The sequence below is a fragment of the Pyrus communis genome, chromosome 3 (assembly GCF_963583255.1).
Source record: "Pyrus communis chromosome 3, drPyrComm1.1, whole genome shotgun sequence".
In the NCBI taxonomy this organism is placed as follows: Eukaryota; Viridiplantae; Streptophyta; class Magnoliopsida; order Rosales; family Rosaceae; genus Pyrus; species Pyrus communis.
Genome location: NC_084805.1, coordinates 25,803,072 through 25,817,805, shown reverse-complemented (window position 1 = coordinate 25,817,805; position 14,734 = coordinate 25,803,072). Strand labels below are relative to the sequence as shown.

The 14,734-nt window shown below is 37.3% G+C and overlaps 3 protein-coding genes across 4 annotated transcripts; all 3 read right to left on the bottom strand.

The window, feature by feature from the left end:
• Window positions 1–1,297: 1,297 nt before the first annotated feature.
• LOC137729841 (cytochrome b561 domain-containing protein At4g18260-like) lies at window positions 1,298–3,293 on the bottom strand. Its single transcript, XM_068468885.1, has 4 exons — window positions 3,138–3,293; window positions 2,877–3,041; window positions 2,165–2,313; window positions 1,298–1,894 (listed from the first exon to the last, which is right to left on the bottom strand). The coding sequence occupies exons 1-4, from the start codon at window positions 3,291–3,293 to the stop codon at window positions 1,537–1,539; spliced, it is 828 nt and encodes a 275-aa protein (XP_068324986.1). The 3' UTR covers window positions 1,298–1,536.
• A 2,927-nt stretch (window positions 3,294–6,220) lies between these two features.
• Window positions 6,221–11,439, bottom strand: LOC137728078 (large ribosomal subunit protein eL20y). Of its 2 annotated transcripts, XM_068466965.1 has the most exons (6): window positions 11,117–11,439; window positions 10,943–11,018; window positions 10,132–10,246; window positions 7,576–7,691; window positions 7,409–7,472; window positions 6,221–6,770 (listed from the first exon to the last, which is right to left on the bottom strand). In XM_068466965.1, exons 1-6 carry the CDS (start codon window positions 11,367–11,369, stop codon window positions 6,429–6,431), a joined length of 966 nt encoding a protein of 321 aa, XP_068323066.1. In that variant the 5' UTR covers window positions 11,370–11,439; the 3' UTR covers window positions 6,221–6,428. The 2 variants fall into 2 exon arrangements, with proteins under 2 accessions (XP_068323066.1, XP_068323065.1); XM_068466964.1 differs by lacking the exons at window positions 10,132–10,246; window positions 10,943–11,018; window positions 11,117–11,439 and adding an exon at window positions 7,791–7,937.
• A 957-nt stretch (window positions 11,440–12,396) lies between these two features.
• LOC137729339 (small ribosomal subunit protein uS11x-like) lies at window positions 12,397–14,570 on the bottom strand. The gene is made up of 6 exons (XM_068468265.1): window positions 14,450–14,570; window positions 13,626–13,745; window positions 13,488–13,533; window positions 13,160–13,245; window positions 12,839–12,968; window positions 12,397–12,700 (listed from the first exon to the last, which is right to left on the bottom strand). The coding sequence occupies exons 1-6, from the start codon at window positions 14,450–14,452 to the stop codon at window positions 12,633–12,635; spliced, it is 453 nt and encodes a 150-aa protein (XP_068324366.1). The 5' UTR covers window positions 14,453–14,570; the 3' UTR covers window positions 12,397–12,632.
• Between the last annotated feature and the right edge of the window lie 164 nt (window positions 14,571–14,734).

Genomic DNA, 14,734 nt, shown 5'->3' with positions numbered 1-14,734 from the left:
ACCTCCGACATCCACCCCCACCTCTCAAAACCCAAAGACACCCAATGTTCTTCATCCCCTCACCAACCAACCAACCATGCCACATACACGTTCCCTACCACCCACAATCAAAGATTCAAATCTCATCCCACCATAGTTTAGAAGCAATACTTCAACACCCTAATGATAAATCAATTAAGAGATATCATCTTATTAAACCAATTTGTTTAATCTCAACCATTAAAAACTAGTCCAATGAGTATGCGTGCAGACTCCTAGTTTTTCATTCTTCCTTCTCACAAAAAATTCAACTATTTGGTTATAAACCAATTTGAGGTTGAAACTCAATGAATTTAAATCATTCAATGTGAGTGACAAAGGGTTTCGGCGGTCGGAGGTTGGAGAGAGATGGTGCTTTTGTGGAAGGGTGGGGATGGGTAATCAGCACTATTCTAAAAATCCTCGTCTAGCGTCGTCTAGGCGCTAAGCGGCTGGCCACCGCTCTGATTAATACCTAACCGTTTGAAAATTAAAAAATGACGCATAAACCTATTGAAGCGTCTGCCTAACCCACCCAAACATGCTTAGACATCCGTCTAGGTTGCGACTCACTTAGACAAAAAAAAAAAACCTTCAATTTCCATTAAATTGTAAGAGACTTGTTGAATTTTTAAATGAACACACATTATATGCGTGTTCCCCATGTTTTCATTATGTTCTAATACTTCACAGTATATATGTCATTTTATTTTGTAGTTTAAAATGAAATTATATATATATATATTTCTTTTTAAGTATAAACAAACACTTAATTACACTAAATATAATAGATTTACTTAAATCCGTCTAGTTTGCCTAGACGCTAGACTCCTGCTCACCGCCCAACTAGTATCTAACGCCTTTTAGAACCTTGGTAATAAGAGATATTTTCAATAATGGGCTCGTTTTGGCCTTTTCTTTCTAAACTCATTTAGTATATAGGTAAAACAAGAATTTGAAAATAAAAAATTATAAAGTAGGTTTAGTAAGAGAAACGTTGGGTCTGAGTAAATTTTCGATACCGTATAGGATAAACTAGTAATCTAGTTTACCAAAACACCCTTAGGCAATGTTTAGAAATGTTAGAAGGCCACGAGGGGAATGTGTTCATTGTACCATTGATGATGTGAATTGTGAACTTTGACTTAAATGTGCTAATTTTTACCAAATGAAAGTTCTGCATCACTTACAATTGCACTGAAAATTACTCTAAGATCTCGTTTGATAGAAAAACTTAACTTATATAAGACTATTCACTACATTAAAAACTCCACAAAGTTTCCTTCTTATTAGTGTCAATAAATATGTAAACAAATTATATGTATTTGACATTCTGATACAAAGCACTATACAACTATTGAGTACCCTCTCCATCATCCACTTTTTAATGCATGCACTCCATCGCTGTCTCTGCCGTTAAAATCACCCACAGTTGCATACAGTGCATGCAAAAAAGATTAAAAACAAATAAGCACTCACAAACAAAAGCCAAAAATAAAAAGCAAAACCCATGTTGTTTTAGTCAAACAAGTTCTTGAGTGCATTGACTTTGCCACTAGGCTGCTGAGCTGGCAACATCTCCTTTTGATTTTGGTGCTGCCTTTGAGCAATTTCCTCATCTTCTTGCTGTTGCTGCCTGGTTGTGCCTAAAAGCACTCCTTGTTTTTGTATATAATCTCTTTTGTCTTGGAAGAGATAATACGCAGCAATGAAGGAAACCTCAGCTGTGAAAAGAACAGTCCAAAGCCCTGAGCTTCTCTGTGTTCTCTTATGGTAGGCTTCTAATCCAGTGTAGATGTTGATTATCCCTACCAAGGATATCACTGTCCCAAGCATCCAATGTGCCAAGTACCATACACTTCTTTCTTTCTTTCCCCTTCAAGAAACAAAAACCCTCATCCCAAATGTAACAATAACGAGAGATCAATAGTTTAACAGTTTAGAGCGTGCCTTTTAAATTTTGACAAAAACAACTTTTAGCATTACAAAGTGTTACACTGTTGACTTCTTCTTCTGTTCAGAGAACAAAAGTTTTAGATTGAAGGAGGGGCCGGCCAATGGTGTAAGGATTCATAACTTTAGGGTTGATTTTGTCAATTTTTAAGACGTGGACCAAACTGTCACTGAATTAACTATTATGGATTACCTGCGAGGCCTGAAAAATCCTAGTAGGGTTTGTATCCATATCGCAGCATAAAGTGCTAGACCTAATCTTTGGTGGTTGTTGTTGAAGGAGTTCTCAAAGTTTCTTAGGGACATCACAGCACCAGCGGTGGCAATAAGCACCGACAGCACCTGTGTTATAGATCAAAGTTTAATCAGATGACATCATATACGATACCAGATGTATTTAACATGCCTGAATTATTGCGGCGACGGAGTAATTATGCCAGTATATGCATGGTGTATCAGAGAGTGATAATCTGAAACGATGGTGATATTAGTTTGCAAAATTGATTAGTGCAGGATCGTAGTGAGTTGGAGGAGACAAATTCATGAGTTAAGTAGAAAGACAAGAAAAAAACCTGCTTTTTCTTGATGTTCAAGTAATTAAATGGTTATTGACAAATATTGTTGCATTGTTTTTCAACTTTAAAATAATTAAATAAGGGTGCAGATAGGTTTATAAACAAAAAAAGAAACAGTGGACAGCATGATTAAAGTTAAAGTGGCTTCTCATGATTATTGAGAAGAAAGATCAAAACTCGAAAGATTACTGATGGTGTAACATATAATCTTAATTAATCAGGATAATGAAATTAATGATAATTGGACAATTAGTGTTCTTAGTTATAATTAGATAATTTCGGAAAACAACTCAAATTCGAAGGAGAAAAGGGAAAAAATTAAGAACTTGCCTGCAAAACAATATGGAGATAGAAGAGAACTTTGGCTCTTGTTGCCCCACGTTCCTCTCTAGCAGACATTCTAATTACAAGTATTCCAAGGGGCATCAAAAACCCAATTGAAAACCATGAGAGGAGGCCATGAACTGTAACGTTAAACGTCATCCGGGGACTCATCTGCGAAAATAACAAGCCGAGAAGGAGAATACGAAGAAAAAATTCATCTGAAAAGCCGGAAAAGGAAAACAAAACCGATTTAATTAAGAACGTTACCTTGTGAATATTTTCTTTTATGTTCTGGTGACTGCTGTGTTGGTTGACATCTGCATGCAATGAGCAACTAACAAATGGTAGAAGAAGAAGAAGAAGAAGAAGAAGAAGATAATATGTAGAAATAGTGAAAGATGCTAGCTTGAGAGAAGTCTGCATTCTTCAATTTCTGAGTGAAACAATTCCAAGGAAGAGAAGAACCAAAACCCTTTACCTCTCTCTCTCTCTCTCTGTGATTTCAGTTTTTCATCATATACGAAAGCACTTTTAGGATGTGTAGTACTGTTGATCTGATTTGGATGGGTTTCGGGATAATTTGGAGAAAGAAAAGTTGGATATGTGTTTAACTTCTCAAGGCTGGTTTGCTGTTGTTTTTTGTTTTTATATTGCTTGTGTCGTGATAATAAACATTTGTGGAAAAAAAAAAAAAAAAAAAAAGGGTAAATGTTTGGTAAACTATAATGCTTTTAGCAAAAATAAAAGATGAGATAGTATTGTCAACATGAAAGTATCATTAAAAGTTTCTGTTCACTTGCCTCACATGAAGAAGAAAAAAAATGCGTTTTTGAAAAACATAGTTAGAGCTGCTTCTATTTTATGCTGTTTTAGACTCATAATTTCGAGAAAGAAAAAAAACACTTTTTTTTTCTCATACAAAATACAATTTTAGCTTCAACTTTTTGAAAAAACTGTTTGAAAAGAAATTTAATTAAGCAAACCCAAATTAGCCCATCAGAAGGAAAAACACCTTAAAACTATAAGTTTTTATATACAAAAACTTTAGAGAGCTTAATTGGAAAAGAAAAACCTCTAAGCTAATCACTTGTCATGTTCTAAATTATTTTGAGTTGTCAACATGGTTTCTTTCTGAAGTACAAAACTCAAATGTTAGTTTTATAAAATGTCATGTTATCACGAATTCACAGACATGGAAGACTCAAAAATAAAAGTATTACCGTTTAAGCTATAACAGCTATAGGCTTTGTAGCATGGGGCAATTCATGGATGGTAGTTAGTGTGAGAGAGAAGATAAAGATAAAGAATTAAGGGGAAAAAACAAGAAGGATGGTCTTTGAGAGAATCATGGGATGAATGTTAGGTGGATAATTTCAAAAACTTGGATCAAAGTTGAAAGTGGTAGGAAATTGCCGGGCTTTCTGGTCTTACATACAAATGATGATTAACGCCAAATCACAAAAGTTGTCAGTAAAAAAAGGCCAAACTTTAAGGTCGGTGGAGTGCTTAATCTTAATGGAAGAACAACTTAGGGGCTTAATTGATTTTTCTAGCTCGTTTTTCAGTTTCACATGTATATAGTATATTGTGTCCTTGGATTTTATTGTGGTTTGCTTGAATCTAAGACAAGAGACAAACTCATACATATATTTTTGTGAGAGGAGTCTCTTGGATTTGTTATATCATGTGAGCAGCATATAAGCTTAAATTTAAAGAACCAGCCCGTTTCATAAAACAGGCGTACGCAAGCTTTTTCTTGACCTTTTACAGTTTCTTTTTCATTGTGGAGAATGGCATATTATTCCCAAAAGTAATTCTACAGTGCTTGATTATCTATTCTATTAAGAGAACACTCCTTGTCAACTTTTTATCTCCTTTTTTCTGTTTTATCTTTACTTTCGATACACAATATTAACATGAGGAGGGCAAATACTAATTTTGTATCTTTTGAGAAAATGACAATCATATCCCTATTTTTCCTATTTTACCCTCTCTTTTTTTAGAAAATGACAATCATATACTTATTTTTTTTAATTTTACCCTCACTTTTGATACAATATTTACATAAGAAGGACAAAACAGTAATTGTGTAATATTGAGAAATTGTTCACACACAAAGTATGTGCTCTCTGCTAATTACTTATGGAAAAAGGCACACATTGACCGCCTGCCGACTTTTTTGACCATCCTTGTTGAGCTCTTACAAAAGGATTCAAAGTTAACTTTTCTTATGGATTTAAAGTTAATAGTAACTAGCAGATAGCACACATTTTGTATGTATGAATAATTTCTCAATATTACATAATTATTGTTTTGTCCTCCTTATGTAAATTGTGTATCAAAAGTGAGGGTAAAATTAGAAAAATAAGTATACGATTGTCATTTTCTAATAAAAAAAAGGGTAAAATAGGAAAAATTGGGATATAATTATCATTTTCTCAAAATATACAAAATTACTGCTTTACCCTCCTCGTGTCAATATTGTGTATCAAAAGTGAGGGCAAAATAAGAAAAAAGAAACAAAAAGTTGACAAGAAAAGTTTTCTTAATAGAATAGAAGATTATATAATTTTATGGAGAATGGCATATTATTCCCAGAAATGATTCTAGCCCCTTCGTAGCCACGTCCAAACGGCTTCGTTTGGAACTATTTCTTCAACAAGCACTTTTACTTACAAGAAGGTTTATTAAAAGCCTTTCTTAAAAGCGTTTCTACACATAAGTACTTTTAACTTTTTTTTATCAAAAATGGTCTAAAGCGTTTCTTGTTACTTTAAAAACGCTTTGAAGCACAAAATATGAGTGGCATACTAATTTGGATGTCATATCTCTCATCAAAAGCAGGAATATCTGGTATGATTTGGCAAAGGTGTTGATGATTTTGAATAGGTAATGAGTAAACTTTTTGCTTAAAATGATAGTATTTAATCTCCCACTTGAATTCCTGACCAACTGAAAAATTTACTTTCTTGAACAAAAATTGAATCTCCAAATTCCATTAGCTACACTTGCTAAATCATAACTTATCGAACCATAAAAACTACCATGTTTCAACACGCATCCGCCACGCCTGGTAGATTTAATATCGGTACTGCTATTCACACACCTATTTTTACTTTTCACACACATCTTTTAACAGTCAGATCAAATGAATTGAAGATCAATAAGCAAAATAGCAAGGGTGTGTAGGAGCCTAGGAGGTAAAAGTGTGTGTGAATAGCACAATCCTTTAACATTAGCAAATGAAAAAAAAAGTACAAAACAGTATGCAACATTCATAGAGAAACAACCATTTGAGTAAGGCAAAATAAATCAAATAGAAAATCGAGGGTAACATTCAACAATATTAGTGAAAATCGAGCAACAAACATAATCAATTGCAAATTTTGAAGTGAACAAAAATGGGATTTAGAACCCCCAAAGGTACTCCAATTGTTTGTCCTTCTAAGATAGTCAAAACAAATACCCAAAAAAACAGTAACCGAGAGTTCTACCAGAACGATTCAGAGACTTATCTGACACTAACCCCTGTTTAAGCTTGTTGGTCGAGTTACCAAATTACATAAACAAGTTGGGCCTTGATGCCTTGTACGTAGTCTTCAACTTCCTGGATGGTGGTCTAACCTTCCTGAACACCAACGGGAACTTGATCTTGGAGTTGTGGAATTGCTTGGTGCTTTCCCTCTTGCAAAGCTTAGCGGGGATGGTGGCAGTCTTGATGATCTGGATACAAGGAAACCTGACCCTGTGGCGAGATGCCATCTCAATGTACATCTGCTCCACGGCACCATTTAGAGTGGTGTCACGGTACTCCTTGTACATGTTGTGGTAACCTGTCCGGCTTTGATACCTCAACCAGATACCGTAGTTCTTGATGGTTGTTGGGTTCTTCTCAAAGATCTGCAAGCAGATTCCAAACAAATAGATAAATACTATCTCCGACAACATCAAGAATAATCTTAAATCTGGCATTTGAAACATCACATCAATAATTATGAAAACAGAACAAATGATGAATAACATAGACTTGAACAAAAAGCCAACACGCTTACGGAAGCATCTTGCATAGATATAACAGTTGCCATTCTCACATTAAAGTGCTAGACCATAAAAGACAAAAATGGAATCGAAAATGTAATCCAAGAGCTATAACAATCAACACGTCCGCGTTCCTAAAGACATGTAAGAATGCTGCATTATGCATACGGATCTGTATAAATGCAAAGAAATGATGTATTGTTCGTCATTGGCATTAACTTCATTTCGGTGCTCTCCGTCACCGTCAACGCTGTTTTACTTCATTGTTAATACAGTTATTCGTCATTGTGAAAGTAATTTTGGAATACACCAAAAACATTGAGATTAGTTCGACTTTGAATTATCAAAATTGGTTTTATAAAACTAAAGAAAGAACAATCACAGCAGCTATGTTGTATGTATTCTGAACCCACATTTCGCCATCGAAAACCGCATTTAGGACGAAAGAGAAAATAATATAGATCAAATCAAATTAAACACAAATGGAAAGTGGAACAAACCTCATTGATGGCAAGAACTTGGCCATTGCTTTTCTTCACCTTCTTAAGCTTCCTCAGAAAATACCTAATCCAAACAAAATCAACAGTTAAATATTTCAGAAACAACCCAGAATTCGACCATGCAAATTCGGGATCAGATAATCTGAGCTCAGGCCAAGGTTTTATACCAGAACTTGGACTTGGCGCGAACCTCATTGGTGGCCCACAGCTTCATTCTGTAAATCTTCGGCTGCTCATCGGTCTCGGTGGGGAGCTTCCTCCCGACGACCTGGTACTGGTGGAACTGTGACACAAAAACGACGCCGTTAGTTGCAGCTCAAAACCCTAAAACCTCCATTTCTGGGAAGAGGGGGATATCGGAGAAGAAGATACGCAGGCTTACCTTGAAAACACCCATGTCGGAGAATGGGAGAAGACGCGGCTAAGATCTCTGAGGGTTCTCTCTCTGGTGTGAGAAGCGCAGGCTAGGGTTTTTGTTTTGTTCATATATCGGGACGAAACCCTACTTCCATTGATGGAATGAATATGGGCTTTTTTTAAAGGCCATCAGTTGGCCTTTTTACAAGTAGGCCTGTTTGGCAAACCCAAAAATAAATCTTTCTAGTTTTGGAGAGAGGATCCTCGCCGGATCCTTTTTTTGAGGATCCCGGAAATCCTCTAATCTCATCCGTTTATTGTACATAATGCAGCTAGTTTTTGTCAGGTACTGTTTATATTCAATTTTAAATAAAAAAAAATTTACAATAATTTCTAACCGCACAATGTACAATAAACAGATGTGATTGGAGGATTCTCAGGATCCCCTTATGAATCAGATTTTCAAGTAAAAAGTAGAAAAGTCGTAATTATTGGGACTGAAACTAAATTGAAAGGGGTGCTAATTGAAGAAACTTGGATTTGTGATGCCAACAAATGGGACCGGTGAAAACGAAAGTTGAAATGTAACAGTTACTAATAGGCAGTTTAGTCTCGCCAACCAATTTCTGGATGGATGGATTGCCATTTGCATAGCCTAATGAGCGACGAATGCCGCTTTTGAATAGTATGTTGCATCGACGAGTCCATGTTTTTACGGAATTTCATTGAGAAAGAAATCTAGAAAGGTGTACGGCATTGGCCATCTGGATATAATCACAAAATAATTGTATGTATGTAGTTTTGAGTAATGAATGCTTGCAAATTCTGAGAAAATAGAACACCATATTGAATAGATACAACAAACACCCGCTACTCTCCTGTCAAGTACATGTGCAGGACAAACCAACATATGGATCATCAGCACTATCCATCCCCCACAGCTCCTTCGAGTGAAGGCTAGGTACAGACACAGGATCAGATCACCGTTCGCAGTCCTTAATGAAACCTCATCAGGTTTTCAGCTCCATTCGTTACGCCCAGAGTAATAGCAATCACAGCAAGAATCGACTGAAAAAATGCAAAAACATAACTCAAAACGAAAGCAAAGCCATGTGTATACCTTGCTTCTATCAACTAAGCAGTCAAAACAATGAACCCAAAAAAACACTAGGGTACAGCTTCTATTTCTATCTTCTAAACGAACTCGAGTACGGCAGGAATGAACATCAAGTAAACAGCATTACCCCAATGACGAAGAACACTAGATGTCCTCATAGCATAACATGTTTATAACAACTGGACCACACCTTAGAATTAGAATATGGTGGCTTGAAACAATCGCTAAATTCGTGCAATGGTACGTCGACTTAGGACAGGCAGTAAGGAAATTACTAACTTTGGGTGCAGAAATTAAGGCTCAAGCAATGTGCCACTTCCCATGACTTCTAAACTTGGGGGACTGGGGATAGAATTAAGGAACGTGATCAAACACTTGCATGGAATGCGGAACATGGAGAAATAGAAAGAAAGTAGGTCTTGGAGCCCAAGCATTTTATGCCTTTAAAGGCCAATAATCACACCAGCATAGGGAGGTGAGAGAAATGGTATTAGGTATAATGTACGGCAATTTGAACAAACACTGACTTGAGGAGTCGGAGTGTTTTTTGCAGGTACCCCCTCCTCCCTCAGTGATGGCAAGCGAAGATGGTGCCATGCGTGCTTCTCAACATGGTTACAATTACTGGTTTAAGAATTGGAGGAACCCAATTTTCCCGCTCCAACACTAATACATACTTAACTAGGGGCAACAACCCTCCACCCATAACAAAGGCGAGGTTACCCAAGATTGCAGGCCTTGCTATAAGACTAACAAACAAGCAATTAAAGTAACAACCACAACCATCATCCATCAAGTCAATGATACATGGACTAATGGTGGATGAGACAAATTCTCTAAATCATTCAGGAAATCCATAACGATTAGACCTTTTGCGGGGCTCTTGTATAACTAAAACTGTAGAAATCAGATTCTTTCGGATTTTCACTTTTCTAATTCTTTCGAAGCACTAATATTGCCAAATTAGTGACATTATAAAGTTCATAACCAACATCACGCACTTATCCAAAATTTCAACTTTTGAATAATATGCTAAACAAGATAAGTCTGAACCTTATGCATGAGTTCCTATTATGTACATGGTTATCTAAAACCAGATATGTCTAGTGCCACTGTGTTGTTGGTTGCAAATTTTATCACTATTTCGTGAATCCTCAAACTGTTACTATGTCTGTGGGAGTTAGACAATGAAAAGAATTTCTTGCACATGTAGATTTTATGATACGAAACATAAGGAAGGAACACTTACAGCTATTGTGCATGCTACATATCCAGGTTTTTCTCTGTAGTCCACCTGCACACAAAGTAAGATGAAAGTTCCAACATACCAGGGGATGCCTCCAAGAAAGAAACCTGCTATAAACCTTCAGAAAGAGTCAAAGTGTAATCTGTCAGTATTTAGTAACAGCCAGCCAGAAGAATGATAACGGAACAATTCTTGTTAGTCAAAAGATTAAAAATTTCAATGGTAAGCATCAAGAAGACTTTTTCTTATCATGATCCTATAATGAAGTCCGGAACTAGCAGAACTCCCTAAATTTTAAAGATCAAAATTTGTCCAACAAATGATCATCCCATTATAAACTGCTTCCTGTGAGAACATACTGGGTCCAACCATGTAACTACTAACCAGCGGCAAGATTCGAGCTGCCTTAGCCAAGACGGCACAGGTTGGTGTTGTCCCACAACTGACGATGGGAAGCCACTGATATATAAGCAGAACTAAAAAACAGAATGCAGCGACTTAACGGGCAGACACATAGCTAGTAGAAAAGTCCATGGTTTGTTTGGGAAAGGAAAGAATTCCACAATGGTATTCGTTCGATACATTAGTTAATTATGTCAGGACAAATGATGATCAACACACAAAACCAACATGTTTTGTATCGATCCGGTAGCTATCCATTCTAATTCTTGACTAAATCTTCCATAACCAATATGTTCTCTGGGAAATTTATGAATTGTTAGAAGGTTTCAATGCTTACAACACAAAAACAAAGGACCGTAAAACAAAACTTCAAAAAAAAAAAAAAAGATGGAACTGCAAGGAATCAACTTACAATAACCAGCCTATGCCGATGCCACAGCAAGGAAGGCGTCGTTCCCTTACAGGTCTTCCTTCCACAACAGCATAACCTCCAAACCCCAAAAACCCGATTTAATAAAACGAACAAAAATTAAAAGGAAATTAAAAAATTCATGAGCACGGAAAAGAAATTGGTTATCGATCATACCAGTAACCGTTTGGTATCCATGTTGGTGATGGTGGTGGTGGTGGTGGTGATGATGGGGAGGCAACGGAGGACGGCCGGATGAACGGGGAGGTGGGACCGGCTGAGGAAACCCGACAACCGGCTCAGGCGATGGCTGCGGCGGCGGAGGGTAGTAGTTGGCGACGCCTTGGAAGGTGCCGTAGTACTGCTGCTGGCTCTGGTTCTGCCCCTGCTGGCCGCCGGAAAGGCCTCTGGTCTTGGAGTCCTCGCTCATTCTTTCGATCCCGAATTGAGAATTTCGGGTGGATGGTTTCGATCAGCAAGGGGCGGTGGTTTGATGGTGGGCGCTGGACGGGCGGGATCGTAATTTTGCTAGACTTCAGGTCCATTTTTATTACCCATTTTGGGCTTCTCTCCTTTGGGCCTTTATATGGGCCCAAGTATATTTCAAGGAAGTGTGGGCTCATGGTGATAGCTTGGAATTGTCCATGTTCACGTTCGAATCTTTCTTGTCGTAAATTATAATTTGGCATATCTAAGTGGAAGGAATTTAACCACCACGCCACAAGACTAATCCTTTTTATTATTTCTTTTGGGTAACAATATGCCATTTTCATGTTGAATTTAATTATTAATCCACTCATACGTTTTGACATGGTCATCAAATTTGATCCTGTACAAGTATATTCCATCCACTCTATGTTGCAGTTGAAATATGTGTCGAGATTGAGCAGGAATCCGAATTCAAACTGCGCTCCCGTGCTAGGAAGATTCCAGCTAATGTCATCGTCCTCGGATTTGCAAGTGAAGTCGACTGGTTTGTGGTCGCCATTGTTGACAATGCGCACGAAGTACTTGGTCCCGATGATACAACCAGAGCTGCAGGTGCTATATTGGCCGATGGCCAAGGCACCGAGTAGCAGAAGTTAGCAGAAAGTAACCCCTTTCATCTTGTCAGCTAGCTTCTACTCTCACTCTGGATAGGATTTGATGATTTGCTTATATGTTTTTATAGAAGGAAAATATTACTGCGGTTGATTTCGTAGCAACGAAAACCAAATCGGGTTGACGTCGTGCATGATTTTCTGGCAATTAAACCAAATCAGGTTTCATTAATGCATAGGATATGAAGTATTTAGAACTAACGGAAGATTTAACGCAAAACCGAGCACAGTATAAGACTTGTTACCCACGTATCTACGTTTGCACTTGATGAGTTGCACAAGTAATATGAATTAGCAGAATCCCTTGCGGACCAGAATCACAGCAAGAAGGAAATTGCACCAACAGCAAGAAGAAAATAGACCAAAAGATACTTCATTGCAGACCAGAATAACAGTGTAAATAACAAAACAAAACTTAAAGAGTAGCAGAACTCTTTCCGAATTAATTGGAAATAAATCTTTGGAAAAACATAGGAAAAAACTAGAGAGTTTCGAAACCGAAGGTAACAGCGCCTAATTTCGAAGTAACATAATCCGACAGAGGCACAGCAACTACCCTGACAAGCAATTCTGACCAGATACGAGGTGCAAGCTTACAGCCTCCTTCCTCTCCTTCCACCCTTTCTACGGGTGCTGTCAGTTGGAATTGGAGTCACATCCTCTGAAAAACGATATTAAAAAGGTCAACATTCCATACTCATACAGACAGCTGCAAAAAGAATATCAAAAACATGTACGCCAGACAAAATTTGCCCTCTTGGACAATATGACAGCTTTACTGAAGAAATTAAGGGCATACCTATACGACCAATTCTCATTCCAGAACGAGCAAGAGCCCGGAGGGCAGACTGGGCACCTGGACCAGGTGTTTTAGTTTTGTTCCCACCAGTGGCACGGAGCTTAATATGAAGTGCAGTAATACCCAATTCCTGCATTCGTAAAAGTTAAGACACATTAAATGGAAGCAGAAAGAAAAATATTATAATACTAGGAATATTGCACTGAGGTTTAGTAATAATGGGCACAATCGAACAAAATGGTCCAGATGACCTTCACAAGAAATACGATTAACTCAAGAACAGAAAGAAAGATAGACAGTGTAATGAAAATAGATCAAGACCTTGCATCTCTGCGCAACATCCTGTGCTGCAAGCATAGCAGCATATGGGGAAGACTCGTCCCTGTCAGCCTTCACCTTCATACCACCTGCATTTAAAGAAAAGCATACTTTATGAAACATAACAAATTACTATTTGTAACGAAACATCTGAACATATAGGTGGCTAAATTCATCACGCTACAGTTAGGATTGTTACACATTCTTTGAAATAAAACTTACAAATAAACCAAAGCATTCACTAAACGAAACCCCAACACGAGCCCAAGTTGTATGAAATAGAAAAGCCTATCTAGCTGATCTTAAAGTCTAGAAGAGAGAATTTCCTTACCAGTGATACGGACAAGGGTTTCTCTTCCTGAAAGATCAGTCACGTGCTGAAACATAAACAAGGAATCAACATTACAACCAGAAGAATAGACAGAATGAATTATGCATAAAATGCCTGGAAACAGATCAGTTTACTTACAATGAATGTGTCATTGAATGACGCATAAATGTGTGCAACACCAAAGGCATGTTCTCCATCCTTGAGGATGGGACCAAGGGTGACATTGTCTTCCTTTGGCTCTCTAACCTTCTTCTTCGACTGCGGAACACATAAAAAAGGAACATGTCAAAACAGGAAGATCTAGCGCCAACAATGATACGCAACAAACACAAATAATGCCGAGCACATCTTTACATCAGACCCACTCCTCCAATTGAAATTTCTGTCTTTAGTGCCAATGTCTTCCGATTGAAAAACAAACATTTGAACCATCCACTCCAAATAACAATATTTTTCAAAACACTGAAAAAAAAATCGAAGAAGAATCGACAAGTTTTGATTTTCATAAATTACTTTCATTCCTATCAACAAAAATTGAACTTATCACATCAGAACATGATTAGTATATACAGAAAACTAATAGATAAAAGCCGAAATCAAATCAACCTACAAAATTGACTGAAACCCAATCAAAACACCACATCATCTGCATCCTAACCCAACATTAAACTAATTAAAATTCAGAAAAAAGAACCCAAAAACCAGAACCCAATTTTCCATTAGCGGCGTTCGCACCAAATGTTAAGCATTCGAAAATCGAAAGACCATTCAAAAACCCAATATCTGCACAAAACAAATATCTAGGAGGGCTCTTGATCTGAAACATAGCTACATAAAAATGGAAGATTGGGGATTTACACACACCAAAAAAAAGCTCACGGATTGAATTCTGAACAAAAATGAAGATGAAATCGGAGACGAAATACATGAGAGAGAAGAGATTGGATTTTAGATTTGCTTACCATGGCTGCGAAACGGAGAGATTGGGTGCTAGGGTTGGAGGTGGCTGCTGGTTGCTTTGGCCGACTGTAAAAAACCCTAAGCAGAGAAGACTGAGGGGAGTGAGTAAGCGCTTTCGGTTTTATATCAAAAGGCCAAACTAGGGTTTTGTGTGGTGAGAATAAAGACTTTGAATTTGCAAAAATGTCCCTTGATTTATTAAATATTGTGATTACTCACCTTTAGTTTTGGGTTTTGCTTTTCCGAATAACCTTCCACCCTTATATTTTACTTCATTTTCAATTTTT

Excerpts from the sequence above, each read along its gene's own strand:
- LOC137729841 (XM_068468885.1), bottom strand. The coding sequence starts at position 3,293 with ATGCAGACTTCTCTCAAGCTAGCATCTTTCACTATTTCTACATATTAT. Across the intron at positions 3,042-3,137 it reads TAAAAGAAAATATTCACAAG|ATGAGTCCCCGGATGACGTT; the intron begins GTAACGTTCTTA and ends TTATTTTCGCAG. Across the intron at positions 2,314-2,876 it reads ATCTCCATATTGTTTTGCAG|GTGCTGTCGGTGCTTATTGC; the intron begins GCAAGTTCTTAA and ends TCTATAACACAG.
- LOC137728078 (XM_068466965.1), bottom strand. The coding sequence starts at position 11,369 with ATGAGCGAGGACTCCAAGACCAGAGGCCTTTCCGGCGGCCAGCAGGGG. Across the intron at positions 10,247-10,942 it reads ATCGGCATAGGCTGGTTATT|GTTTATAGCAGGTTTCTTTC; the intron begins GTAAGTTGATTC and ends CTCTTTCTGAAG. Across the intron at positions 7,692-10,131 it reads ATGTAGCATGCACAATAGCT|TTCCACCAGTACCAGGTCGT; the intron begins GTAAGTGTTCCT and ends TTTGTGTCACAG.
- LOC137729339 (XM_068468265.1), bottom strand. Across the intron at positions 13,246-13,487 it reads AACCCTTGTCCGTATCACTG|GTGGTATGAAGGTGAAGGCT; the intron begins GTAAGGAAATTC and ends CTTTAAATGCAG. Across the intron at positions 12,701-12,838 it reads AATGAGAATTGGTCGTATAG|AGGATGTGACTCCAATTCCA; the intron begins GTATGCCCTTAA and ends ATCGTTTTTCAG.